At 41.0% G+C, this 27,971-nt stretch overlaps 2 protein-coding genes across 4 annotated transcripts in view; one reads left to right on the forward strand and one right to left on the reverse strand.

The window, feature by feature from the left end:
* LOC306929964 (trypsin-like) overlaps window positions 1–24,461 on the forward strand; it is a gene marked incomplete at both ends in the record, with an annotated part of 31,623 nt that extends 7,162 nt beyond the window's left edge. The window contains 9 exons of the mRNA XM_079510702.1: window positions 13,858–14,006; window positions 15,913–16,049; window positions 17,914–18,061; window positions 18,465–18,660; window positions 19,826–19,959; window positions 21,518–21,655; window positions 22,801–22,943; window positions 23,768–23,965; window positions 24,456–24,461. Coding sequence (XP_079366828.1) covers window positions 13,858–14,006; window positions 15,913–16,049; window positions 17,914–18,061; window positions 18,465–18,660; window positions 19,826–19,959; window positions 21,518–21,655; window positions 22,801–22,943; window positions 23,768–23,965; window positions 24,456–24,461 — 1,249 coding nt within the window. The remainder of the gene's footprint in view (window positions 1–13,857; window positions 14,007–15,912; window positions 16,050–17,913; window positions 18,062–18,464; window positions 18,661–19,825; window positions 19,960–21,517; window positions 21,656–22,800; window positions 22,944–23,767; window positions 23,966–24,455) is intronic.
* A 2,994-nt stretch (window positions 24,462–27,455) lies between these two features.
* ripor3 (RIPOR family member 3) overlaps window positions 27,456–27,971 on the reverse strand; it is a 43,532-nt gene continuing 43,016 nt past the window's right edge. For all 3 annotated transcript variants that reach the window (XM_079509934.1, XM_079509933.1, XM_079509935.1), the window contains one exon: window positions 27,456–27,645. In XM_079509934.1, the coding sequence (XP_079366060.1) occupies window positions 27,545–27,645 (101 nt within the window). In that variant the 3' untranslated portion in view covers window positions 27,456–27,544. The remainder of the gene's footprint in view (window positions 27,646–27,971) is intronic.

The following is a 27,971-nucleotide window of genomic DNA, read 5'->3' on the forward strand; positions in this document are numbered from 1 at the left end:
ATGCTATGTTGAGAATGTAAAGGCATACTATGATCAGCTGCACAGGGTCAGATACTACAATACTAATACATTGGTGGAGTTCAATAGTAGGCCTATAGTACTAGATAAGTGAGATAGATCATTGAATCACTTCAGCATGTGTGTGCAGTAATTACGCTCACTCAAATAAGAAGGACAGTTAAGATAGAATAATTCTTAAAGAATGTCCTGTAGTCATGAAGGTCATGATCAAGGTAAAATCTTAGAAGTTGAAACGGTGTAAAATCAGTCAATCTCTACGTTATGTTGGTTAGAGAATTAAATTAGGATGCAAGACTTGCAAGTTCAGTATATTGCAGGCATAGTTTTGTTAAATAACAATTGATTTGAGCAGTATTTGTAATGATGCATGACAGTTTGGTTGACGCTATATTGTGCTATACTCTTGTCTTCAAGACCGGTTTAAAGTACAGCGGAAAGTATTTTCGCATCTCACCAATAGTGCGAACATATCAGTAGGGTGATACATTAATAAATAGGGCTACAGTAGTAGGAGCAGGTATGAGCTGAATAAGGATTTCCGCAGGAAGAGAAGAACCCATTGACAAAATAGGTCATATACAGAAATAGGAGTGCTATGTGATGTATTTAAATCAGGACAAAGAAGGGTTTGTTTTCGAGGGACGCCTTGAAACAAACAAAAGTATGTAAGAGTGTACTAAGATTGTTATGTTTCCTGTATGAATATTCTGATCCAAGTTTTCTTAGGTTCATGTGGAGGCGATCCAGATGGATGTGACATGAGATTGATTTCTCTCATATGTTTGTGGCATGGTGTTACTAACGAAATTGACTAAAGTGCATGTGTTGAAATTGTGCATGTGTTGAAATTGTGCATGTGCGCCGAATATCTTGCTGTGTTTGCAGAAGTCATTGGATTTGGAAGTCGAATCTGTGAGTATTACGTAAGTAAGATATGCAACAACTTGATGTTTCCTGGTGGAATAATTGAGCATAGGAGGATGTTCTAAATCATGTTCTGTTGCAGTTATGCAATTAGTTCTGAACAACGGTATTGTTTGATGATGCCATACTAAAGAGACATATAAGAATGTGTTCAGAGATAAGATATCTACGCAATAGATAGTTGCACAAACACACATATGCTTACTGAGAGTTAGAGTTGTACGGTGGAGCTGAGCATAGCCTGGTTGAGTCAGAAAGGGCATTGAGAAGTGGTGGACTAGCAGTAAATAAAATTCGATAATACATGTTTATTGCTGCTGTAGCTACGTAGTAGTGAGTCCACCATCAACATTGAAATTAGTAGTAATGTGACTGTATCTGAGCTGGAGATGACATAGCGAAGGAAATGTGATCCAGGTAGAGTAGGGCTTTTCAATGGTGTTGTAGTTTTTTCTTTCAGCTCCATAATAATGAGAAGAGTCGTGTTGGAATAACATGACGAATGATGAAGTGGATCTGATGACATGGCTAAGTATCGTTTGGGGATGATATGGAATATGTATTGATGAGGAGTTGTCAACTAAGTCAACTAACTAAGGTCCACTTAGATGCGGAGTCGGGTTGAATGAATGATAGTATGTATAGACTGGTTTATGAATGAATAGTTCATTTTGGTACTTACATTTCCGTGTTTAAAAGACAGTTGTGTTACATGATCAAGCCGAAGCTTATTATGCCTATCCATGTTGGGATAACACAAGGTAATAATGTGCCAGCTGATTGTTGTGGACAGAAGATAAGTACGATTGATTAATGCAGGTTAGGTTCCAGACCCAACTTCACCTACCCATAATATAATTGACGAAATAGGCCAGGGGTTTGCTGTGACTGCTCCTGCAGGCTGGGGGCTGTGCGGGCATGCCCACGGAGCAGGACCCGTGATTTATATACGGTCAGGGGCCATCCCGAATGAATGCCCGGCTCCGGTTAGGTGTGGTTAATGATATATTACTCGCATTGGTTTTCTTTCTCTTTCAGAAATGAGTGGTTAGTCTGCTGTCCGCGACGTGTCCACGCTGATGTCCCTACACTGGGGGATCAAGTGCTGTTAGCACTCTGGACTCTGAATCCTGCGATCATGTGCTCGGGAGCCGTTTCTGAATGATGTTGCATCACCTGTGCGGTGACAATTTCTGGTCTTTTGGAAGGCTGTGACGTGTGCAGTTCTGTCAAATGGCCGATCTGCAAGCTCACGACATGTCTGGAGCTTGTGGAAGTAATGCACGTTGGTGCTTTGAGCTCTGTGAAAGAGCTACTTCCGGTTTGGATTGCTCTGTGCGGTGTTGACCACATGGCACCTGCAAGTGGACAGTTCTGAACGGACATTATTTGGTGCTGAGATGTTTTTGGTCTGAGGGCTACGACGTTTTGCTGTATGTTTAATTTGGCTTTGCCTTGTTTTGTTTGTTTTGTTTGAAACTATTGTACCACTGTGTATCGTAGGCCTTGTGTGCGGTCGCTCTATGATGAGGGCCATGTAGGAATTTTCCCTGTTTGTCTAACCCATTGGGTTCCAGGTTTTTTGCCTACATCTGCGATGTACTGATAAGTGGTGTTTAGGGGTTTTTAAATGTTTAAAAGTGGGGTAATGTCATAGAAATTTAGACTGCAAACATATAATAATACCCCTTTATTGCACTCTGATGTTATCTTATCTGTGACACCCCTGTGGTGCTGGTTGGTTACTTTGGTTTACTGTCCCAAATTCCTTTGGGCTATGTTGGGGGATGTCTCTTGTGGGAGTGGAGACTATAAAGGCTGTGGCCTTATGTTTACTCAGAGAGTCAGACTGGGGTCTTCCGATGCATTGAATTGGTCATGTAAGTTCCTGACTCCTTACTCGAGTAAAATCCTAATACTTCCAAACTATGAATCCTTGTGTTGCCTCATTATTATGTCTTCCTGAGCATGTGTCCCACAGATTGCCTTAACAGGTGGATAAAAGCACCAAATTTGGTACACGCACTCTTTAGGGTGTATCTCACCATCTCAGAAGGGGTGCCAAAATGTTAGACACATTAAAGGCTTTTTTTAGGGAAAAGTCCAAAATGGCTGCCAGAAATTACCTATTATTCCTAAAGGTGATATAATTCTGACATTTTGACTGATTGTGCCAAGTATAACCTTTACATTTATAGTAAATACACTAATATTAAAGGATTTGGCAAAAACAAACCCATAAAATGTCTTGAATATTTTTTAAACCACTTTAAATGCCAAAAATGTACTTAAAAACCACTCGGAATGAGATGACCTTCCACATGAATCCCTTTCTGAGTGATATATTGTCAATGCTAAAAATACACAATTGTTTTTAAAAACTTTTAAAAGACCCTATGAATGATTACCAATAGATAATATATTGTAAAAATCTTCATATGACCAGAGATCAAGCCCTCTATTGGGGCACAACTCCTATCATCAAAAAATAGCCAAATCGTTACACGATACAATGGATACACGCATGACAATCGATACAATCGATACAAGCATGACATTTGGTACAGATATCCCTAGGGTTATCCTAAATCATCCTAGAAGGGGTGCCCAAAAAAATCTTTAACAGGAAGTGAGTTATGGACAAAATTCAAAATGGCCACCAAAACTGTTGACAGTTGACTCAAAAGACACCAAAAGAATCTCCAAAAAGCATAAAATTTGGCACGCATGTCCCTTGGGTCACCCCAAGACATCCTAGAAGGGGTGCCAAAAACAATCTTGAACAGGAAGTGAATTATTGACAAAATTGAAAATGGCCGCCTACGGTGTTATTGGTGATTGACTCAAAAAGCCTAAAGAATTTTCAAAAAGCATAACATTTGGCACACATGTCCCTTGGGTCACCCTAAGACATCCTAGAAGGGGTGCCAAAATAAATCTTAAACAGGAAGTGAATTATTGACAAAATTGAAAATGGCCGCCTACAGTGTTGGTTATTGACTCAAGCTTATAGAATCTCATAGAAGCATACAATTTGCACATATGTCCCTTGGGTCATCCTAAGACATCCTAGAAGGGGTGCCCAAAGGAATCCGAAACAGGAAGTGAGGTATTGACAACATTGAAAATGGCTGCCTACAGTGTGATTATCTCAAAAGACAACTAAAGAATCGCATACAATGTGGCACACAAAATAATCTGAAACAGCAAGTGGGTTATTGACTAAATTTAAAAATGCAGATGATGAAAAAGACACCTAAATAATCTCATAAAAGCATGGAATCTGGCACAAATGTCCCTTGGGTCATCCTACAAGGGAAGCTAATTATAATAACCGCCTAAAGCAGTTGATGCAAAAGAAGAGACGTCATAAAAGCATATTGTGCTCCTTCCTAAAAGGGATTATTATTGTTTGTTTGTTTTATTGAACTTTTTAGGAAGGGACCATGATGAAGACATTCTAAATGGCTGTATAACTGTTGACAACTGCCGTCTGCATAACCTGGCTTATTATGTTTACATTTACACTACATCATCATATTTTCTTTCTTTACTTTACTCTTTGAATCTTCTTTATTCATCTAACTGCATATCTTTATTTATTGTACTCAGCATCTTAGCTTACTCTGAATATTGTTATTTTACATACAAGCAATAAGGTACACCCGCACACTGTATTTGCTGGGTATATGAGTCTATGAGGCCTACGCACCTGTGCATACCTATTATTGCTAAAGGTGATACATTAGAATAATTAGAAGAAAATAAAATCCATTTAGAAGAAATTCTAAATGGATGTTTAAACTGTTTACAACTGCATAATGTATAACCTAGCATATTATGTTTACATTTACACTACATCATCATATTTATTTCCTTTTCTTTACTTACTTTGAATCTGTATTCATCTAACTCTGCATATCCTTGTTTATTTTACTCAGCATCTTATCTTACTCTGCATATTGTTATTTTACTCTCTGCATCTTATTTATTTTGCACTCTACTTTGGACTCTATCTTCTTATTTATTTTCTTCTAGTAACTGTGTGCCATTTCACAATTACCAGCACATTGATATAATGCTGTGCAAGGTAACCCAGCATCCCAGCAACTAGCCTACACTTTCTCAAACAGAGGGGCTCAGCTTTGCAGCAACACTTGAGGAATTCTCTACAAACTATTTTTCAGGAGATGGTAGAGCTTGCATAGGACCAGCATAGGTACAGCTTCTGGACCAAAATTCAGATTGGTAAACTGCTCAATTTTGAAGTGCAGCCTGTGTGGGAGGAATATGGTCCATTGAGAGACATTTTTGAGCAAACAGGTCCTTCCTTAGAGATCATTGACATTTTCAATGTCAGTTGTCTTGCCATACAGAACACAGGTGCATATTTCAATTACTGCAAAACTGTTTGATTCCTGCCTAAGCACTTCAAAAGGATTAACCATACATTTTCTTTTGTATCACATGCTTTAGGTGGTCATTTTGAATTTAGCCAAAAACTCACTTCCTGTTTAAAACATTTTGGGCACCCCTTGTAGGATGCTAAGATCACCCAATTGACATTTGCATGTCATGCTTTTATGCGATTCTTTAGGTGTCTTTTGCATTATCTGTCAACTGTATATGGCCATTTTCAATGTTGTCAATAATTCACTTCCTGTTTCAGATTATTTTGGGCACCCCTTCTAGGATGTCTTAGAATGACCCAAGGGACATGTGTGCCAAATGTCATGCTTTTATGCGATTCTTTATAGTTGTCTTTTGAGTAAATCGACAACACTGTAGACATTTTCAATTTAGTAAATAACTCACTTCCTGTTTCAGATTACTTTGGGCACCCCTTCTAGGATGTCTTAGAATGACCCAAGGGACATGTGTGCCAAATTTTATGATTTTTGAAGATTATTTTGGCGTCTTTTGAGCCAATCGACAACACTGTAGGCGGCCATTTTCAATTTTGTCAATAATTCACTTCCTGTTTAAGATTTCTTTGGGAATCCCTTCTAGGATGTCTTAGAATGACCCAAGGGACATGTGTGCCAAATTGTATGCTTTTTGGAGATTCTTTTGGCGTCTTTTGAGCCAATCGACAACACTGTAGGTGGCCATTTTGAATTTTGTCCATTACTCACTTCCTGTTTAAGATTTTTTTCGGCACCCCTTCTGGGATGTTTTAGGATGACCCAAGGGACATCTGTACCAAATTTCATGCTTTTATCCGCCGCGTAACGATTCCGACAATAATATCCCCTACTATCTGGCTGATGGTCTGAAATGGGGGAAATAATGATTGGGACAACATTTGTTAGGACCATCTAAAAAAATCATAGGGTTTTTTTTTGTGCCTAAAATTGATTGATTGATTGAATACTTTATTAACAGTTAGCAGACTGTAGTGATTTACAATGATTGTTAAAAGGATAACACAAAAAGCCCCAATGGGCTAGCCTCCACTGGCACTGTTTCTTAGCAAATCTAAGCTAGCAAATATAAGACTTCCAGTGGACGATCTCTTCAAAATAAGAGTACTCTCTAGAGTATTGAAAAAAAGATTCATTTGCACCTTAAAGGTGTAGTGAAACGGAAATGGTGGACATTTTATTTTGAAGTCTCAAGTTGAAACACCGCTATGAAGTTTCTGAACCAATCAGAGTGTCGCATCCCTTCAGGGGATGGGACGGTAGCTAGGGACGGGTAGCTATGCTACGCAGGACAGCGTGTGGAATCTGTGGATGTTTGTTTACAAATCAGATAGTCGTCCAGCTTTACCAGTTTACTCTTAATGTGGCTTATTTCTACCCTATAATGTTTTCAGATAATTTTTTAGCGTGATGATTAAGTTGAAACCGAGTAATACACTCTCTGGATGTTATCTTGAATGGGAATAAAAACGGAAGATTTCTGTAATCAGTAGCAGCTGTGCAGCCTGTGCTGGACGGATGCGGAGATATGGGGAATTAAACTGGTGAGCTTCATTTTTATTGGCTTTTATCGATGTTGGCCTCGACACGTCGTCACGCAGCACGTTTTCGATTTCAGGAAGTAATACAAAATATATTTTTATGGACGTTTGATATAAAAACACACAAAAATTAGAATTTTCCCATTTTTTTGGCATCCATTGTTAGGTATGACCATATGATGACCATGGATATGGTCTAAAAGTGTGAAAAACGTATTTTTCATTTCACTACACCTTTAAAACTATAAATTAAGCATTTAAACGATGCTATAAGACACACATTATGTAAAAATGTAAAAATAAGTAATGTTTCTGTGTAAAGATAAGTAATTAAAAAGTTATCTAAATGGATAAATGCTATTCACTGGAGTGCATGGACTTTATAAAGTGGACGCTGGACAAAAATCCCTGCTATGTATCGACTAGTGTGACATATGCACATGTCCGGGGAGACCTCCTCTACAACACTACACCGTCCGCTAAGCAGCAGAGGTGTAAAAAATAAAATTGGCACACCATACAGCGAGGTGAAAGGTAAAAAAACATCCCATTTCCAGACTAAAGTGGACACTGGACAAAGATCCCTTCTATGTATCGACTAGTGTGACATATGCACATGTCCGGGGAGACCTCCTCTACAACACCACACTGTCCGCTAAGCAGCAGAGGTGTAAAAATACAATTGGCACACCATACAGCGAGGTGAAAGGTAAAAAAACATCCCATTTCCAGACTAAAGTGAACTAAAGTGGACACTGGACAAAAATCCTGCTATGTATCGACTAGTGTGACATATGCACATGTCCGGGGAGACCTCCTCTACAACACCACACTGTCCGCTAAGCAGCAGAGGTGTAAAAATAAAATTGGCACACCATACAGCGAGGTGAAAGGTAAAAAAACATCCCATTTCCAGACTAAAGTGGACACTGGACAAAAATCCCTGCTATGTATCGACTAGTGTGACATATGCACATGTCCGGGGAGACCTCCTCTACAACACTACACCGTCCGCTAAGCAGCAGAGGTGTAAAAATAAAATTGGCACACCATACAGCGAGGTGAAAGTTAAAAAAGAATATCCCATTTCCAGACTAAAGTGAACTAAAGTGGACACTGGACAAAAATCCCTGCTATGTATCGACTAGTGTGACATATGCACATGTCCGGGGAGACCTCCTCTACAACACCACACTGTCCGCTAAGCAGCAGAGGTGTAAAAATAAAATTGGCACACCATACAGCGAGGTGAAAGGTAAAAAATATCCCATTTCCAGACTAAAGTGGACACTGGACAAAGATCCCTTCTATGTATCGACTAGTGTGACATATGCACATGTCCGGGGAGACCTCCTCTACAACACCACACTGTCCACTAAGCAGCAGAGGTGTAAAAATAAAATTGGCACACCATACAGCGAGGTGAAAGGTAAAAAAATATCCCATTTCCAGACTAAAGTGGACACTGGACAAAAATCCCTGCTATGTATCGACTAGTGTGACATATGCACATGTCCGGGGAGACCTCCTCTACAACACTACACCTTCCGCTAAGCAGCAGAGGTGTAAAAATGAAATTGGCACACCATACAGCGAGGTGAAAGGTAAAAACATCCCATTTCCAGACTAAAGTGAACACTGGACAAAAATCCCTGCTATGTATCGACTAGTGTGACATATGCACATGTCCGGGGAGACCTCCTCTACAACACCACACTGTCCGCTAAGCAGCAGAGGTGTAAAAATAAAATTGGCACACCATACAGCGAGGTGAAAGGTAAAAAAAATCCCATTTCCAGACTAGTGAACTAAAGTGGACACTGGACAAAAATACAGCAAACATTATTCAAACACATGCAAAACATGCAAAAACTACAAACGTCAATCAGTGCAAACGTCACTCAAAAATGCAAAATGATACTATAAGTGCAACGTACCTATGCATGCGTGCGTGCGCGTGTGCGCATGCATGCGTGCGTGCGCGTGTGCGCATGCATGCGTGCGTGCGCGTGTGCGCACGCATGCGTGCGTGCGCGTGTGCGCACGCATGCATGCGCACACGCGCACGCACGCATGCATAGGTACTATAAGTGCACGCACGCATAGGTACGTTGCACTTATAGTATCATTTTGCACGTGCACGCGTTGCACGTGCACGCGTGCACGTGCACACGTGCACGCGTGCGTGCGCGTGCGCGACTGTATGCACGCGTGCATACAGTCCTTTGTAAATATTACAGCCGTTTAATATGTGAGACATAGACTCTATGGTCTGATGCTGTCCATGGTGTAGACAGTGGGGGTCATGATTATTGGGATACCAGATGGATAGATTCAGTTTGGTTGGCAGCACTTGGAGGCGTGCCTTTACTGTGAAGATGAGAATGTCCTCATCAATCGCTGCGTTTTTTAGAATTGAGTGGGACACAGAGTGATCAGCTGATTGGAGGCACGCAAGCTTCCCTTGCAGCCGTAGTCCTGTCCAGCGCCGTTTTCTATGCTGCTCTCTGAGCGCAAGAAGATGCGCACGCGCGCCGTTGTTAGGGAGCGCGCTTGCTGTTCCGTCGTCGCGGTTTACTGTTGCGCGAGCGTTGATTGACAGGTCAGTGATCACGGATTCAGAGACATGCACCGTCTCGTTGTCCGCTCCTTTCCACTCCAAAGAGACACCAGTCCAGTTACACAGATCGTTCAGATCAGGCCAGTCAGAATTTACACCAAAGCCAGTTGCGTTGGTATCCAATTTACCACTGGGCTTCTTTTTGAACCCGAGGAAGCTGGGGGGGTCTCTTGTTTTGGGGACCTTGCGTCGCTCCAGATCGAGAATTAGCACACACACACACACACACACACACACACACACACACACACACACACACACACACACACTGTATATATATATATACCCCTAACGCAATCTCCTCTATAGACATCGTATTCCTAAGACACAATGGTGGCTGAAGCTGAGACCCATCCTGAAGATCCTGGCCAAGTACAAAATCAACCTGGACACTGAGGCTGCCACTCTGGAACATATCATCAGGAAGAGAGGCCTCGTTGAACAGTAGTCTTCCGATGCTACAATCAAAACACTGTCACTGTTCAATAGTCACCTAATGATCAAATATGACATGTAGCATTTGAGTTGGGTTGCGGAAGTGGTTTGTGAGCTTCGGATGGATATTCTATAGTATTGCAGAGCTGTCATATACATGCACAGTGCACACCACAGGTTTAGCTCCTTCCTTTTTCAGCAAGCTGCTCTAAACCGCACTGTTCTGTTTCCTGTTTCTAGAACTTCCCTTTCCACCAACAGCAGACAACTCAGTTGTGTTGTGAAAATCAGTTGTAACCATCTCAATTTACAAATTTATCGCAAATGTTTTCCATTTTCATGGCAAAATAAAAACGTACTTCACTTGTGCTGTCAGTGTTGTTTTTTTCTCTGTCTAATGTAACTGAGCCCACAATGTTGTATGGAGTTATTATGGAAAAGACATTTACAACATGATTAATATTAATGGCCAAGGTCCTGGTATGGTTAAGTTCAGTAAACAGTTGAGTTTCAGTAAGTCAAATCAAACGTCATCTCGCCACAGAGGTAGGAAGCTGAAGGAGGAAGCAATAAAAGTGCAGACGGGGAAGATCACAGCACTGTCAGTGAACCGGTACATAAGAAAAAGAGAGAAACCAACAGAGGTGAGTAACGTTTTAATACATTTTGTCATTTTTATAGTGAATACAACCAAGGACGTGAATGAATTTCGAATATATATTAATTGTGATGCATATACGTATATATGTCAGTTTATTATTTAAGCTGTAAAGCTCTTCTAATACAAAATGTATGTTGATGTACAATATCTCTGCTGTCGGGAGGAAACCTCATCATTCCAAAATGTTCATTTTTCAGGAAATGAAAAATATACATTTCTCAGGAAATTAAGAAAACCTTATATTTTTAAAACAAAGCAATACATCCTCATCAAAGTTGGTGTTGTAACTTTATATATTGTCAATTACTTCCATGAGAGGGGGAGAGGTGGTGGAGTTAGTTGCTTTATCAGACATTTTGAGGGTCCAATGGAGTTAAGAGGTTTTGTCCAAAGCACTTTTTACTACTTTCCATTGGTTCAATATTCAACACACAGACGTAAAGGGTGTTCAATCAATAGCACTGATTTATGCCAAAGAAAAAATCAGAAACATCAAAAATGGAGTTATGAGGTTTCCTCCCGACAGCAACGATATGCAACATGTATTAACACATTGTACAGCCAGTATAAGATCTCCTAAAATCAAATTAGAGGATCCTTTTTTTCTCCTTTTTTACCAAAAATATTTTCTTTTTACGCAAAATACGTACGCAAAAATAGCAGATCTACATGCTCAAAATGTAGGCATATCGCATCCCAACGTGTTGTGAGCTTGTAGATCTTAGAAGTTTTTAAATGGGTGAAATTAAGTTAGTAAAATGTACAGTAATTCTACACATCATAATATGCCAGCATACTGTGTGATATATTCTGCTGTGCCAGCATCATACTTTGACCACATAACAGCCTTACATGTTGCAGAAAAGCTCTTGTGCAAACTGCAGTCGATCTTTGGCATGCATAACTGACCCATTTCTCTATAGACTGCCTTTTGCTGTGTGAGAATTGTGGCCTCATGCGCATAAATTGGTTTAACCTTTAACCTGTATCATGTATTTTAACCATTATGTGAGTAGAGGTATACATGGTATGAATACAGAACTTTATGACTCAACATAAGGACCTCTGCCAGGGACTGTTAGCAAAAAGTGGATTTTCATGAAACTTGGCGGGAACGTCAACGAGGTATAGTAGGTTGCCCCCCTAGAGACTTCATCAGTTGAATTTGTAAAATGTCATGGTCTCAATCACGGTCATGGTCAAAATTATATAATCGGTCATAGATCAAGAGCTTTAATCTGTTCCGTTGCCCTCTGACATCACACAGTTCCATCAAATTATGTCATAGGTGCGTGCGCGTGTGCGCACGCATGCACGCGCGCGTGTGCGCACGCATGCACGCACGCATGCACGCGCGCGTGCATGCGCACGCATGCACGCGCGCTTGCGTGCGCGTGTGCGCACGCATGCAGATGAATTGAGATTTGATGACAGTTTATTTTATCACCATGTTAGATGGGACAGTACTGTCTTTGTGTGTGTTATCTTTTTGTTATCAATAATCTGGTATCTTTATCCCTGTTTCCTTACTTCTCATTGGTTGAATTCTTCCTTACTCACATCAGAATTCTCAATTACATTCTTTATTTCAAGTTAGTGTAGAGAGGCAGTAAGCCAGTTTGACCAGAAGCTTATGTGCTATATCAAACCAAAATGCAAAAACATGAGCAAACAGTTTCTCAGTATTGAATATGAATTGGATGAGCATTCAAGTAAAACAAAGGGAGAGGGAGAGGCAAAGGGGATGAAGGGATGCAGGAATCATGAGGGGATGCTGGGATGGAGGGAAGAGAAGGGTAAGAAAGTATAGCATGAAATAGGATGTAGTGAAGTGAGGATGAGGGGATGTAAAGATGAGAGTGATGGATTTTTTTTACGACGTAAAACCGCCATACACTGAAGTATAAAATAGGGCTCATTAACTGACAAATGGACTCAACAGATTTCACAGTGCACATGAGAAAGTGGCGAGAGACAGAAGCAGAAAGCTGGGAGAAAACATGTGGGTGGGTTGAGAGCCGCAGGGATCCACATCCAGACCATGAGACTATAGCAGAGAACAGAAGCATTGTATTTCTACTGCTATTGAGTCATTGCTCAGAGCCCAGCCAGTGAGCGACTGACTGACTGACTGACTGCAGTGTCTGACTCCAGTCTCTCTCAGTCAGAGAGGCAGACAGTGATACAGGCTCTCTGAGGACCCCAGCAAGAGAGGTGGCTTTTCATGCTGTGCCTGTTTGAATTGACAGTGTGCCCTAGACTTCCCAGACAGACGTTATCATTATCCTGTTGTTTGAACCCATGGCCTACAGGGATATACTGCTGTGGAATATTACTCTGTGTGTGTGTGTGTGTGTGTGTGTGTGTGTGTGTGTGTGTGTGTGTGTGTGTGTGTGTGTGTGTGTGTGTGTGTGTGTGTGTGTGTGTGTGTGTGTGTGTGTGTGTGTGTGTGTGTGTGTGCGCGTGTGTGTGTGAGATGAATCCATCTACTGTACTATATTTGTATATTTATTTACATACTGTATAGGTGCATGCATGTATTGAGTACATGTTGCGGGTGCGTGCGTGCGTGCGTGCGTGCGTGCGTGCGTGCGTGTGTGTGTTCTAGTGTTTTCCAGCCAGGTGTCAGGAAACTGAATGTTTTACGACGGGGCAGATTGGAATGCACTGTATTACCAGAACACAATCCCACTGTTACTGTTATCACCAGACACACACACACACACACACACACACACACACACACACACACACACACACACACACACACACACACACCAAAACACACACTAAAACACACACTAAAACACACATTATTTTTTGAGAACATACTGTTTGGGCATCCAGGGTTATAAGTTTGATTCCTGCTGGGTACACACATGGTAACAAATATTTGTATATATTAATATATTGTTAAGCACTTTGGTTAAAAGTGCATTTAGTATAAATGTATAAATGCATTTACCTATTTGTCTCTCCTCTTTTATCCCTTCCTCTGACCTTCGTCCTTCACCACGCCATCTCTCATATATATCCCCCCCTCTCTCTCCCTCTATCTATCTCTCTCTCTCTGTAGGCCTTCATATTTTTCTTTTTGATTACTGTACTACTCGTTTATATTTGTCTGTCATGTATTGTATTTGTATTAAACTGTACTTTCTGTGTCTTTTTTTTGCAAACTGAATAAAGAATTAAATCTCTCTCTCTCCCTCCCTCTCTTTTCCCTCGCAGTGACCCGTTGCAGTTCTGTGTCTGTTCAGTCCAGCCCATCGCCATCATCAGGACAAAGATGAGGAATCTTTGCGTAGTGTGTGTGTCCGTCCTGTTCGCCCTGGTGGCTGTCACCAACGGCATGCCAAAGAAAGCAGCAAAAAAAGCAGGTCAGCCCAACAATACTGTAACAGAGGAGAGATGAATAAAAGAAAGCAGAGAAGATGTTTCATTTGCCATGTTTTATTGTTTTTGTCAATACATAAAAGACAATTCATCAAGTTGCAAGTTTAAATGCAAAGTGTTAGGGGACAATGTGGAGTGTGAAGAGGTGAGTTTTTAGTGTTAAGTCAAAGTGTTAGGGGACAATGTGGAGTTTGAAGAGGTGAGTTTTTAGAAGAGTTCTGACTGATGGAGATACTGTATACTGTACATCAATCAGAAGTGAAGCGACACCTTGTGAGTTTGTAGATTTGCTATTTTTTACTATTTCGTTTTGGGTTCCGGGCAAACGTCTATTAGAAGATAGAATATAGTTTTCACCTGGTTTCCAGGTATAATAGCAGCTATGGGATTTGCTTGATTTACGCTTTCTGACAGCTAGAAATTCGGATAACATACAGGAATCAAACATTCCTACTTTGTGGAGTACTTTATAATTTACTACAGAGGACTTTAGGCCTGACAGTATTTACCCCAGGCTCCTTTTATTGACCTGAATGGATAGTCTTTTTTTTTTCCTAACATGGCATGGCTTTCTCTTTGTGTCCAACACCACTGAAGATTTTGGATACACTTAAATACAGCAAAGGCTGCCCACTCCAAGTTCATAAATCCACACCACAAACACAGACTAACTTCATACCTCATCGACGACTGCTGGGTTTGTACTGAGATGTAATTGTAATTGTAAGTGTACAATGATAGACAAGCTAAACACATGAGACTTGGACTCGAGACTCGATTTGGACTCGAGTCACTATAATTTTATAACTTTAGACTTGAGGCCTCTCTTCTTATTACACTAACACTAACCTCAGTCTTAACCGGCTACGTAGGTCGGACCCAACCCTCAGTCTTAACCGGCTACGTAGGTCGGACCCTAACCTCAGTCTTAACCGGCCACGTCGTAGATCGGACCAACGAGATGTCTGAATTATGGGCAGTCCATCTTATTTGGGACTTGAAACAAAAAGATTAGAACTTGGACTTTACTTGGGACCAGAGGAGTGAGCTTTAGAAAGCTTTAGTCCCGTATCCCGACACTTAAACGACACTTCATTTTATATTTGTGTTTTAGCTCATATTGAACTTTTAGATAGACAACAACATCTATGAAATCATTCTGTGTTTGTAATGGCACTTGTCTTTTTGAATGCACACACGCACCCATGCGCACGTGCACGCACGCACGCACGCACGCACGCACGCACGCACGCACGCACGCACGCACGCACGCACGCACGCACGCACGCACACACACACACACACACACACACACACACACACACACACACACACACACACACACACACATAACTATAAAATCATACTTCTAGAAAGTAATATACTGTACATGTACAATGAGTACAAAAAAGACAGTCCTCCCCAACCAGACCATTTTAGTATATACTTTTTTCCCCTGCTGCTTATAATATTTTGTTGCCTATTGAAATGTCTTCTGCTGTATATTTTTCTGTTTGTTGATGTAAAGCACTTTGTAATGCAAATTTGAAAGGTGCTATATAAATAAAGTTTTAGAGAGAGAGAGAGAGAGAGAGAGAGAGAGAGAGAGAGAGAGAGAGAGAGAGAGAGAATTACGTTTTCGGCCCTTTTTTCTCATGAGGGAATTCATTCACTTTACCCATTCACGTTATGCTCACTCAGAGAACACAGGGAAGCTCTGAACTTTCCTTAAAACATCTGGGACAACGCTCCACCGTCCCACACTCTTCTCCTTTCTGTCTCCCAAACTGTGGAACAAACTCCCCACTGCAGTTAGAACTGCTGACTCACTCCAAATGTCCACGTGACTCACTGTTTCCATGTCTGGTTATATGTTTCATGTCTCTCCAGTTCCTGGTCAGCCAACCAAGTTCCTGGTGGGCGCTGTGTCCGACACCAGCGTTGAACTGACCTGGGAACCGGCCTATGAGAAGGATGGCATCATTAACTATGTACTGCGCTACAAAGAGGCTGGTCATGCTGACCAGGTAAGATCACACACAACACAACACAACACAACTACTTTTGCACTTTACAGCGTGAAGCTGGTTGTAAGAAGAAAAGTTACAATTCATGTTGAATAAATAACAATTCATCGCAGAAATTTTCTGCGATGAATTGTTATTTATTCAACATGAATTGTAACTTTTCTTCTTTCGTATTTATTGGTCCTTCTGTTTTCAGAGCACTGAAACAAATTCCAATCAACTCTGTTGACATGGTAAATGGTAAATGGTGCATTTATATAGCGCCTTTATCCAAGGCGCTTTACATAGATTGTGCATTACATTCACCCATTCACACACACATTCATACACCGATTGCGGCGGAAGCCATGCAAGGTACCAACCAGCACATCGGGAGCAATTTGGGGTTCAGTGTCTTGCCCAAGCACACTTCGACATGTAGCCAGGAGGAGCCGGGATTCGAACCGCCGACCCATGGATCATTGGACGACCTGCTCTACCTCTTGAGCCACAGTCGCATGGCAATCAAGTATTGAATCTTGAATTGAATCTTGAATCTTTTGTAAAAAAAACACGATTTAGCTTTTCATAATGTTGCTGTTGGGTGGAAACTGTTGCAATGGATCATTATTATTCAGCAGTGTAAAGTAACTAAGTACATTTACTTAAAGGCTTATTAGTTCAGATTTTTGGACTTAAAGCTGTAGGAAATACACTGCTAGCGTAGTGATACCGGACACAAAAAAATTGTTCCATGTGACAGAGGGTTCTAATAAGTTGAACGAAGGTTGCGTTATATGGTAGAAATAGGTCAACAATACAAATGACGCTAGTTTTGTGGATTTTAGGTATCTGTACTTTACTTGGGTATGTCACATTTGCAGTACTTTTACATCTACTCCACTACATTCAGAGACAAATATTGTTCTTTTACAACACTACAATTATTTTAAAGTTTTTGTTTCTTTCCATTGCTGTCGGGAGGAAACCACCTAACTCATTTTTTTTAAATCAGTGCTATTGAATACCTGTCTGTGTGTTGGTTAAAACAATAATGAACCAATGAGAAGTAGTAAAAAGTGTTTCGGACAGAACCGCTTAACTCCATTGGACCCTCAAACTGTCTGCTAAAGCAGCTAATTCCACTACCTCTCCCCCTCTCATGCAAGTAAACTTTGATGGGTCAGTATTGCTTTGATTTCAAAATATAATGTTTTCTTAATTTCCTGAAAAATGAACATTTTGGAGTTAGGTGGACAGCAGAGATATTGTGATTATTATTACAAAACACAGATTAACCACTTCAGCCCTATACATTTTGGCCATTTGACACATTGTGAGCTTGTAGATCTGCTATTTCAAAAGATTTGATATACCCGTCCACCAGTGACATTATCGATTTATTTTTAAACAAGATCTTTTTTTACAAAAATGTTTAGATTTGTATTATCGTGAGAATTATGGCTTCCATTTTCGCATTGCAACTTTTCAGGACTAGAAAGCCTGCAGGTTCTATTAGATTGAATTCCCCATCGATGATGTCACTGGTGGACGGATTTCTGAACTGCCCACAGCCCTCCTATGAGACACAGACTGAGTAGGAAAAAATGGTGCCATTTTATCATGATTATTAGTGAGGACCTATTATATGAAGATAGGTTGAAAAGTGGCGAAGTGGTCCTTTAAGTAAAACATGTGAGTACCTTTTCCCAACACTGTTATTTAGTTGTAGCTCTTGTTAATACTTTTAATTGGTTACACATTCATAAAAACCCACAGACTGACATCAACCATTTTAAACATGTCTCAGAGTATTATTCTCTTCCATTTATATGCTCACAACTCTTGTGCTGCACTGACTGTCACACTGCGATGTATACAACAGATCATTCATTTATGGAGAAAAAAGTTTAGCCCCACGTCGTCCTTGGTGGTGGAGGGACTGCGGCCCGACACGGAGTACGCCTTCTCTCTGGCCGCCATCTCCAACGGAGGCACGGGAGCCTACACCGACTACGTCTCCTTGCAAACCAGTATGTAGCCCCTATATCGCCTCTCCTCTCCTCTCCTCTCCCTCTGCAGGGAACATGGGATGGTTTGGCGCTCAGTGATGATGACGACGAAATATGACCACATTCAGATTTGTCGACTGCGCCTCCTTTGTGGTCCTTAGAGTGCAATCTTTGAGTTTCATCACTACTACTGCTACATTATATTACACTACACCAGGGCTAGGCAACAGGCAGCATTTTTGCTGTTATACATTCACACTGTAATTAACATGGTTGTACTGCTAGATATGTCCCATGTTCTGTTACACTCATACTGTATTAAACACTGTTGTACTGCTATATGTTCCATGTACTGTTACACTCAACCTCATTCATTTGATAAATTTTAGCTCTGCCTCTCATGTTATGTCTCCATCTTGTTCAGCCATGTTCTCCCAGTGTGGCAGACCTCAGCCTCGTGATAGGACGAAGATCATCAAAGGCAGTCCGTCTCGTCCTGGGGATCATCCATGGCAGGTGTCCCTGCAGAGCAGAGCCACCGGCTCCTCTGAGCAGTTCAAGCATAAATGTGGAGGCGTCCTCATTGAATCCTGTTGGGTCCTCACTGCTGCACACTGCATGTAAGCTGCACTGAATTTATAATGGATGGCAATATTATGCAATGAGAGAAAATGAACACCCTGCCTCTGGATTATTTTAAACACATTTCCTGAAGCCATAATGACTGAGTTAGAAGTTCTAAAGAGGCCTGAAAATTAAGCCCTGGCCCATGGCCAGGCCCCTCAAACTAAACATTTAAAGTATGAGGTATAAAGTACAGCAACCTTGTGTTCATACAACAGAAAGACTGGGTATTGGGTAAGACTGACGTTATGTATCTTTCAGGACCTTTCACTGCTTCGTCTCAACCATTACTCCATGGCTCTGGTCTCAGCCACCGCAATGTATTTTTTGACATTCCGTTTTTCTCCAAAGTTGATTGTTGCCACTACTGCAGCCATAAACTACACAGGTTCATCCCAATGTTCTGGGCATCTTTGTAAAGTTAGTGTTAGTTAATCGTTTGCCCGCCAGGAACATAGGAATATTAACACGTAGAATCTTGTAGCCTGCCACAAACGGAAAAGCCGTTTTAACAGCGATGTATTCATTAATGCATGTTTTAATACGATCGTATCGAAATCTACCGTCCGTTAGCTTTGTTATGCTTCTGACCCAATGGGCGCGGCCATTTTGAAAATGCGCGCGCATCCACTTACATTGCCGGCTCTGTTTTCAGACGGCTTTATCTCACAGAAGCGACATTGCAGGGGTCGCTTTGTCCCAGACAAGCGTTTTCAACGGCCTGTAGCAGGCGCTGTGATACTCGCGGTCCACTTTTTCCACCACCGACCGAGAGAACAAGCACCAGCTTCGTCAACACACACGGAATGGTTTCATAGTAAAATGCGATTACGGATATTTGGCTCTTCAAAGTAAGTGTCACGCGCGATAAAACCCTGGCAGGACGCGACGGAGGGATTAAATAATGGTAGCGGTAAATGGGTTTTAAAAGCAGGTAAAAGTGTAACGTTTGAGCAGACTAACATCAGTCACTCTACCAGTCACTGTAGTAGAAGAGGTGCGGGTTTACACCGCAGCTATGTCGGCTCCACCTACAGGAAATACGTTTGCTGCGACCATGAGACCCGTTTCTGAATTTGTCTATACACAGGTATCTGATTTGAAAGAAGAATGACTTTTATGTTAATGTCCTTTTTTTTCTTTATTTTTTTTCTTTTCCAGTAACAGGTCCATGGACATGCAGGTGGTCTTGGGGGGAGTGTACCTTACGAAAAATGAACTCTTAATTGACCAGGTCATCCCTGTGGGGAGAGCCATCGTTCACCAGGATTACAGGCAAACACACTTCTCTGATGGTAGCTTCTCCGCTTCTTATTATGACATCGGTGAGGCCATGAATTGACATATACAACATGACATGATAAAAATGTCCCCTTTATTTATAGAGCACATTTAAAACCAGGTGTTCTTTAAAACCAAGTGCTGTACACTCAGTAACGCACACAGACAGACAGACAGACAGACAGACAGACAGACAGACAGACAGACACTGTCATATCAGCTTGATGAAGCCGATCCCTCCCCTCCCCTGGGCTGGAGCGCTGCACTCAGCCTCTCTGCCTCTGTCTCTCCTCGGAAAGGTGTCTACTAGAGCTCTTCATGGGTCCAAAGAAATGGTCGCAAAATAAGGAAACAAAACCCGGATGGACCCGTGACAGTTTGGTCCATGATCCGATAATTTCAGAGATTCAGAGAGACCTGACAACTAAGTAATCAATGATTATACGCTGGTGTTTTCAATTCAAATCAGCCTGGCAGGCAGTGGCAGCTGGCTTTCCTTGCAGTATGGTAGCCTACGCTAACCATGCATTACGTAGCTCAAATTGTATTTATTTTTTGCGCTGCACGGCTACAGTAAACTGATCCTAAACCAGCCTAAAACAGTTTAAACAGCACTCCATTGCGTTTCTCTTTCGTACCTGAGGGATTTCCAGGGGGTCCCCAGCTAAATGATAGTTTGTCTCTCAGAGTTAAATTAACATTGATTTTACAATATAAATTGGGGGTCCCAGAGATAGAAATGCCATTAAACGGGGGTCTGGGCATATATTTTCTAGTGGGGGTCTAATGAGTGTAAATTTGTGTAAATTTACGTACAGACTAGAGATACGTGTACAGAGATATGTGAACGCACATACATGTCCAATTGTCCATGTGCAACTTTCAAATGATTGTTAATTTAAATAATTCAACTGTATGGCCCCTATGGGACGTAATCTGCCAGCTACGTACATATTCGTACCTAAAGCTTTATATCAAATATGGAGCGGTTTAGCCGGAAATCAGCTTTTAACATTGGCCCGGTTGCTAGGCAAGTTGGCCTCATAACTCTGAATCTAAGTTCGCTGTCCATGGCATTCCTGATCCATCGAAGGTTCGGATGTCATTTGTGATTTTCTACCGCATCGCTCCCGACATGTTAATGTTTCTGGCGAAGGTATAAACAGCGTGAGCTAATAGCTGATCGTTACAATGAAGGTCTGCCTGTAACGCGGAAATGAATCTACCCCAAAACATTATTCTCTGGCATACTGGTGCAGTACTATCTGTCGCCACTTGGTGGCAGACAAAGAGGTATTACTGTAATGATTTCATAAATTACATGTAAGGTATGTTAGTCATATATCAATATATGTAGGCCTGGCATACTATAGTTTGTAAGGTTTTCAATGTAGCCTACTTTTTTTTGGCCGGACTGATCTCCTCCTATAGGCATCACACTGTTTCTATGCATTTGCATGTATTACATTGTGTTTACCTTGCCTACTGTAAATCTCTCTGGATTAAGAGTCTGCTAAATGCTTGAACTGTACATTGTTGTCAGATATGCTAATGCACCATTCTGTGTGTCAGCTTTACTTCAGCTGAATGTCACCCACCCTGAAAGTCAACACTGTGCCATGGAAACCCACTATGTTAAAACTGCCTGTCTGCCAGAGCAACCATTCGATGATGAGAAGGAGTGTGTGGTCTCTGGATGGGGCAAAACTGGTATGTATCTGCTGTATATTACGACTGATCTGAATAATACCATAGTCTATGCCGGTATGACTTTATGGAGGATGACGAGGATATGTCTAGACAGAGGAGAATGCTCTATGTACAAGTGAACATGTTGGTTCGGAAATTTCACCACTGTACTACTGATGTTAAGGTAAACCTGTTTATAGCTTACTCCACCCCTCCCTATACTGCCCCACTGTGAGTGAAGTATAAGAGGGAGAGCTTACGCAAGCTGCAAGTAGCCTACAATGACTGTTAACACACCGAACGCCCGGGGGTATTTAGGACCATTAAATCAGAGCGCCCAGCGAATTTCAGCAACGGAGCACATTTAGTGACGCACCAGGCGCCATCTTGGATGTACCTGAAGTAGCAACGTGTAGCCAAAACACCCCCGAGGCGATCGACAACAACAGGAGGTATGATAAATTCTAACGCAACTAGCGACGGGACCACAATGGGCCGTCAAAAACATAATCTTTTCTTAGAATTGGACGGAATGATTTGAGATCAAGAGTTATTCGATCTCATCCGCTAAAATGGGAGGGAACATTTTGGTCGGTTTTGATATCAATAAATCTCCGTCCTTTTACTAATCTCCGTCCTGAGCGCTGAGGTGTTAAAGAAACCCAGGAGCACTAGAGCCAGCGAGCTCTTTTGTACTTTGGGTCTCACCACCTTCATGGCTGAGTCGAGGAACCCGACCTACAAATTCATGTGCAGACTGGATCGCTCATTGAATGGATTAATTGGACAGACACTGGCCGTAGTTCTGTCAGGTATACATCTACGATCAGAGGACACTGGCATGAGTGCCTCTCTTAGATTAGTAACCTAATGGTTACTAATGGGAAAGTGATTGTTAACATTTATAAGCCTATTAAAGGCGCAAGCCTATTAAAGGAGCAAGGCGCGAGGCCCTGTTCGCACTACCTAAAAAGCGGCCCTGCCTATACGGTCAGTGTATAACACTAATTTCTGGCTAAAGAACAGGTTCCTGGCTCATCTATTCCCCTCTATGCTGTATTCTATTCCTTTGCCCGTGTAAACAAATAAGATGTACTCTAGGTAACATATTGCAGGCACGTGTCAAGTTTTCCTCTCTTTTGCCTCTCTGTGTTCTTGAATCTCAGAGAGTAGAAAAAAATCAAGCAGACTGTTGGACGCCAAGATTCCGTTGATCTCTGAGCAACGCTGCAAGGATGCCTATGAAGACCGACTGGATCTGAACATGATGTGTGCAGGATACATGGAGGGAGGGAAGGACGCCTGCCATGTGTGTGTGTGTGTGTGTGTGTGTGTGTGTGTGTGTGTGTGTGTGTGTGTGTGTGTGTGTGTGTGTGTGTGTGTGTGTGTGTGTGTGTGTGTGTGTGTGTGTGTGTGTGTGTGTGTGTGTGTGTGTGTGTGTGTGTGTGTGTGTGTGTGTGTGTGTGTGTGTGTGTGTGTGTGTGTGTGTGCGTGCCACATCATGCCACAACCATACAGTATGCTGAAATGCTTTTTGTTTTAATGTTTAATTGCATTACATTCTAAACTACTGGCAGTGAGTAGCCTATAGCCTTATTTCATGGCAACAACAGGCCTTATGTTGGGTACATTTGGTCTTTATGTAGGTCGTGTTCAGAAATAGCGCACTGAGCGCACTGTGCAATGCAAACTAATAGGCGAGTGCGCTCCTGGTGCGCATTTCCGAACGCACCCAGAGCGTCGCAGTCCCACCCCCTTTCATGACGACGTCAGGCCCAGGAAATAATTCCCAATGCATTTTTCCCATAGACATTTCAAAACGTATTTATTTAAAGACCTTATAAGTGTCGTACAAACCCAACTCGAATTGTGACAAATCATGACAACAAACACAATATTTTGGACCAAACAAATAATTACAAAGAAGAAAAACAACAAAAAGTGAAAGATTGTGTTTGTTGTCATGATTTGTCACAACTCGAGTTGGCTTTGTAAGAGGCTTAAAAGGTCTTTAAATAAATACTTTTTGAAAAGTCTATGAGGAAAATGAACGGGGAATCATTTCTTGGGCCCTGGTAGGGGGCGGGACTGCGACGCTCTATAATGACTGTATTAAACGGGTTGTCTTTACAGGGTGATTCAGGTGGACCTCTGATGTGTGAACAGGGTGGAATCCACTACCTGGCTGGTTTGGTGAGCTGGGGGCCTCGGTGTGACATGAGCAACGCGCCCGGTGTCTACACCAACGTCTACAGATTTCTGGACTGGATTAAGAGGAGAGATCATGGAGATTATGATTACACTAATGATTATGATTACACTATTGGGGAGGTTAAATATACATTAACATTAGGTAACATTTAGCCTACACTCCCTCTGCCAACCTGGGGAGAGCAATGAACTGAACTCATGCTTCCTTTTCACCTGACAGGGGGGAGTTTCCCCGGTTGGACGTAGCGTGTGGAAGCAGGCCGGGGCCCCGGCTGGCCAGGGGGAGACAGTATAGTAGACGAGGATTACTGCATGTTTTTTGTGAGGGTACCTACCTACCCTAGGGCAGGGGTTCTCAACGTTTTTGGCTGAGGACCCCCGAAAATGCTTTGGCCATGTCTCACGATTTTTATTATTTGTAATAAATTGTTCTTTCTTTTGTTTAATATTAATTGTTTTGAGTAGCTTCTGCTATTGAATTCTCCTCCTCTGGGCTGTCACACACAGGTGCAGCTTCAGAGAGTTTGAATGGGGTTTCTAGGTGTAAGTTCTGTGAGTGGGGTGTTCTGTGAATGGGGGGTTCTGTGAATGGGGTGTTCTGTTTCTATAGGTGTAAGTAAGTGAATGGGGTTTCTAGGTGTAAGTATGTAGGACTAGTAGCTTGCCAAAGTTTGTGCTATTTCCATTGAGAATGCATTTGGCGTTTAAGTTAAATAACTCAAACTACAAAACATTTCAAAGTAAAACGTTCCAGCATGTGTGCCCACAGTAAGCTGAATTATAAAAAGTGTGAATGGAGTTTCTAGGTGAAAGTGACTTTTTGACGTGCCATAGAGCTGCCATTGAGCCCCATTATAAATGTCTCAAATTTAAAAGCACTATATTTCTAAAACGATGAAACATGTCATAGATTAATTTTCAGGCAAACATGTCCACCGTAAGATGAACCTAAATAGGTTTGAATGGGGTTTCTAGGTGTAAGTATGTAGGACTAGTAGCTTGCCAAAGTTTGTGCTATTGCCATTGAGAATGCATTGGGCGTTTAAGTTAAATAACTCCGAAACTACAAAACATTTCAAAGTAAAAAGTTCCAGCATGTGTGCCCACAGTAAGCTGAATTATAAAAAGTGTGAATGGAGTTTCTAGGTGAAAGTGACTTTTTGACATGCCATAGAGCTGCCATTGAGCCCCATTATAAATGTCTCAAATTTGAAAGCACTATATTTCTAAAACTATGAAACATTTCAAAGGTTCTTTTTCAGGCAAACATGTCCACCGTAAGATGAACCTAAATAGGTTTGAATGGGGTTTCTAGGTGTAGGTCTAGTTCACGTGGTCTGAATTTTAGGATGACATTTTTCATGGTTTTCAACGCTATTTAAAACAATTATATTCTAGGCCTATGTCGTTTTTCACGTTTTTTGAAAATTATACTTTTACCTGTTTTCTATGCACGTGCTTACTGCTTACCTTTGGTGCTTACCTTTTAATGTATGGTGCTAGTATCATGGTCAGTATCATGGTCAGTAGCCTATCATGTCATTGAAATGACAATTCATCAGCCACACAAAAGAGTTATATTTTATTACAAATACACAAAAGGCTGTAAACAGCAGTAATTATAATTATGTACAATATCAAACTCTAAATACTGAATACGTTACATACTGTAGCCACTCTGTAGAACTGTGGAATAGGCTTCCTTCATAAATAGGTATATTTCTAAACATTATGGATTCATCATACATGTTGAACTATTTAAATGGACCAACATATAAATGGCCCCAGAGGTTGTGACACATGGATATGTGATGTCAGTTCAACTATCAATGTTTGATCACTGAAAAAACAAATAAACAAACAAACAAACAAACAAGCAAACATTGACAACTTCCAATCAAAACAGTGCTCTATGACAGTGGTTCCCAAAGTGGGATCCGGGGACCCTCAAGGGGTCCATTTGGTTCCATTTGTACACTCTCATAGTTAAATAAACATTGATTTTACAATATCATTTGGGGTCCCAGAGATATAAATTACATTAAAACATGGGGGTATATGTAGACTAATATGCATGTCAAACTGGGGGTCCTTGAAACGGGTTGAGAATCACTAGAGCCGTAAAATTCTCTTATGGGGGTCTGCAGGCTAATTAGTGTCAATTTGGGGGTCCTTGACATGAAAAGGTTTGGGAACCACTGCTCTATGAGCGTGAGGTCATATCTCATAGGCTAACTCTTGTGTGCTTGTACTGTATATCGTGACTCGTGAGACAAGTGAAATATACCCATTTTACTCTGTTAGGTACAGTTAACAGTGTTATGAAGTTTACAGGTGAATAGACCTCTTTGAAATACTGTGCCTCCTTCCTATCTTCATGACATTACTCTTTCCCTCCCTCCCTTTGATTGTAGAACTATTTTGATTGTGACACTTTTAAAAAAAAAGTTTTTTTAACTGTGGTCCTTTTCATTGTAATTCATGTTGTACTGTAACCACTTAAGCCCTACATACTATTACTTCCTCATGAAGAATATTTAAAATATATCTACAATGTGTCGACCAGTGAACTTGCAGTTCGTCTTAATGACCAGCAGGGGACAGTATTTCTCACTGTGTGGATGATGATACAACAGCGTTCATGTACGTCACTCTGTCTGTGTACATATTGTCTCCACCAGAGGGTGCGAGAAAACATCAAAACAAACAGAAACACAACCTTGTGTCCCTTCTCTCTCAACATGTTTTTCCTGCCTCTCTGTACCTTAAATCTAATGAAACAATGAAACAAGCCAATAATCAAACACTTAACTATCCCAGGACTGTACAATCTGAAAAGGCTTATTCAAGACAAAATGTCCTCTGATAATTTCATTATTTCACCCTTTTGAAACTGAACACAACGGCAACAATACATACACAATATTACATTTAATATTTGTTTGTAAAAAAAAAAATTGCAGCTATTTGTGGTCCTCATAATTATGATTAATGGGGATTAAACAATAGCCACAACACATACACGCTCATTTGAACTCATTACAAATATTGTAAATATCTTAAAGGAGTATTTCACCCATTTTCAACCTATCTTTAATTAGTTGTAGAACTATAGAATAGTGTGTAGGTTGTATAGAATAGTGTGTAGGTTGTATAGAATAGTGTGTGTAGGTTCTATGTGTGTAGGTTCTATAGAATAGTGTGTGTAGGTTATATGTGTGTAGGTTGTATAGAATAGTGTGTAGGTTGTATAGAATAGTGTGTGTAGGTTCTATAATAGTGTGTGTAGGTTGTATATAATAGTGTGTGTAGGTTCTATAATAGTGTGTAGGTTGTATAGAATAGTGAGTAGGTTCTATAGAATAGTGTGTGTAGGTTGTATAGAATAGTGTGTGTAGGTTGTATAGAATAGTGTGTAGGTTCTATAGAATAGTGTGTAGGTTCTATAGAATAGTGTGTAGGTTCTATAGAATAGTGTGTAGGTTCTATAGAATAGTGTGTAGGTTCTATAGAATAGTGTGTGTAGGTTGTATAGAATAGTGTGTAGGTTCTATAGAATAGTGTGTAGGTTCTATAGAATAGTGTGTGTAGGTTGTATAGAATAGTGTGTAGGTTCTATAGAATAGTGTGTAGGTTGTATAGAATAGTGTGTAGGTTCTATAGAATAGTGTGTAGGTTCTATAGAATAGTGTGTAGGTTCTATAGAATAGTAATCTCTGTTTGCTGGTTGCGATACGCCTCCTCCTGCAGTTCAACGTATAACTGATCCATTCTCTGAAACGCCTGGAAACCCTTTTTACCTAGACAGACAGACAGACAGACAGACAGACAGACAGACAGACAGAGTTATGCATCAATATAGAACTCTTCAAGGCATAAATTAAAATACAGATTAACATACAACCCATACAATCCACAGAACATACAATCCACATAAACAGACATTTAAGACAAATGTATCCATTCTGGGCTGGACAGTGGAACCCCTTTTGGTGTTGTAACCCTTCTGAACGGGAACCCATTTTAGGGATCTGTATATGTATACAGTATTCAATTTGTTTTTAAATGATGCTGCTATATAAATATTTGAAGTTATTCAGAAAACTTAGGTCAGGATTTAGAAGGC

The sequence above is a fragment of the Electrona antarctica genome, assembly GCF_951216825.1.
Source record: "Electrona antarctica genome assembly, chromosome: 9".
In the NCBI taxonomy this organism is placed as follows: Eukaryota; Metazoa; Chordata; class Actinopteri; order Myctophiformes; family Myctophidae; genus Electrona; species Electrona antarctica.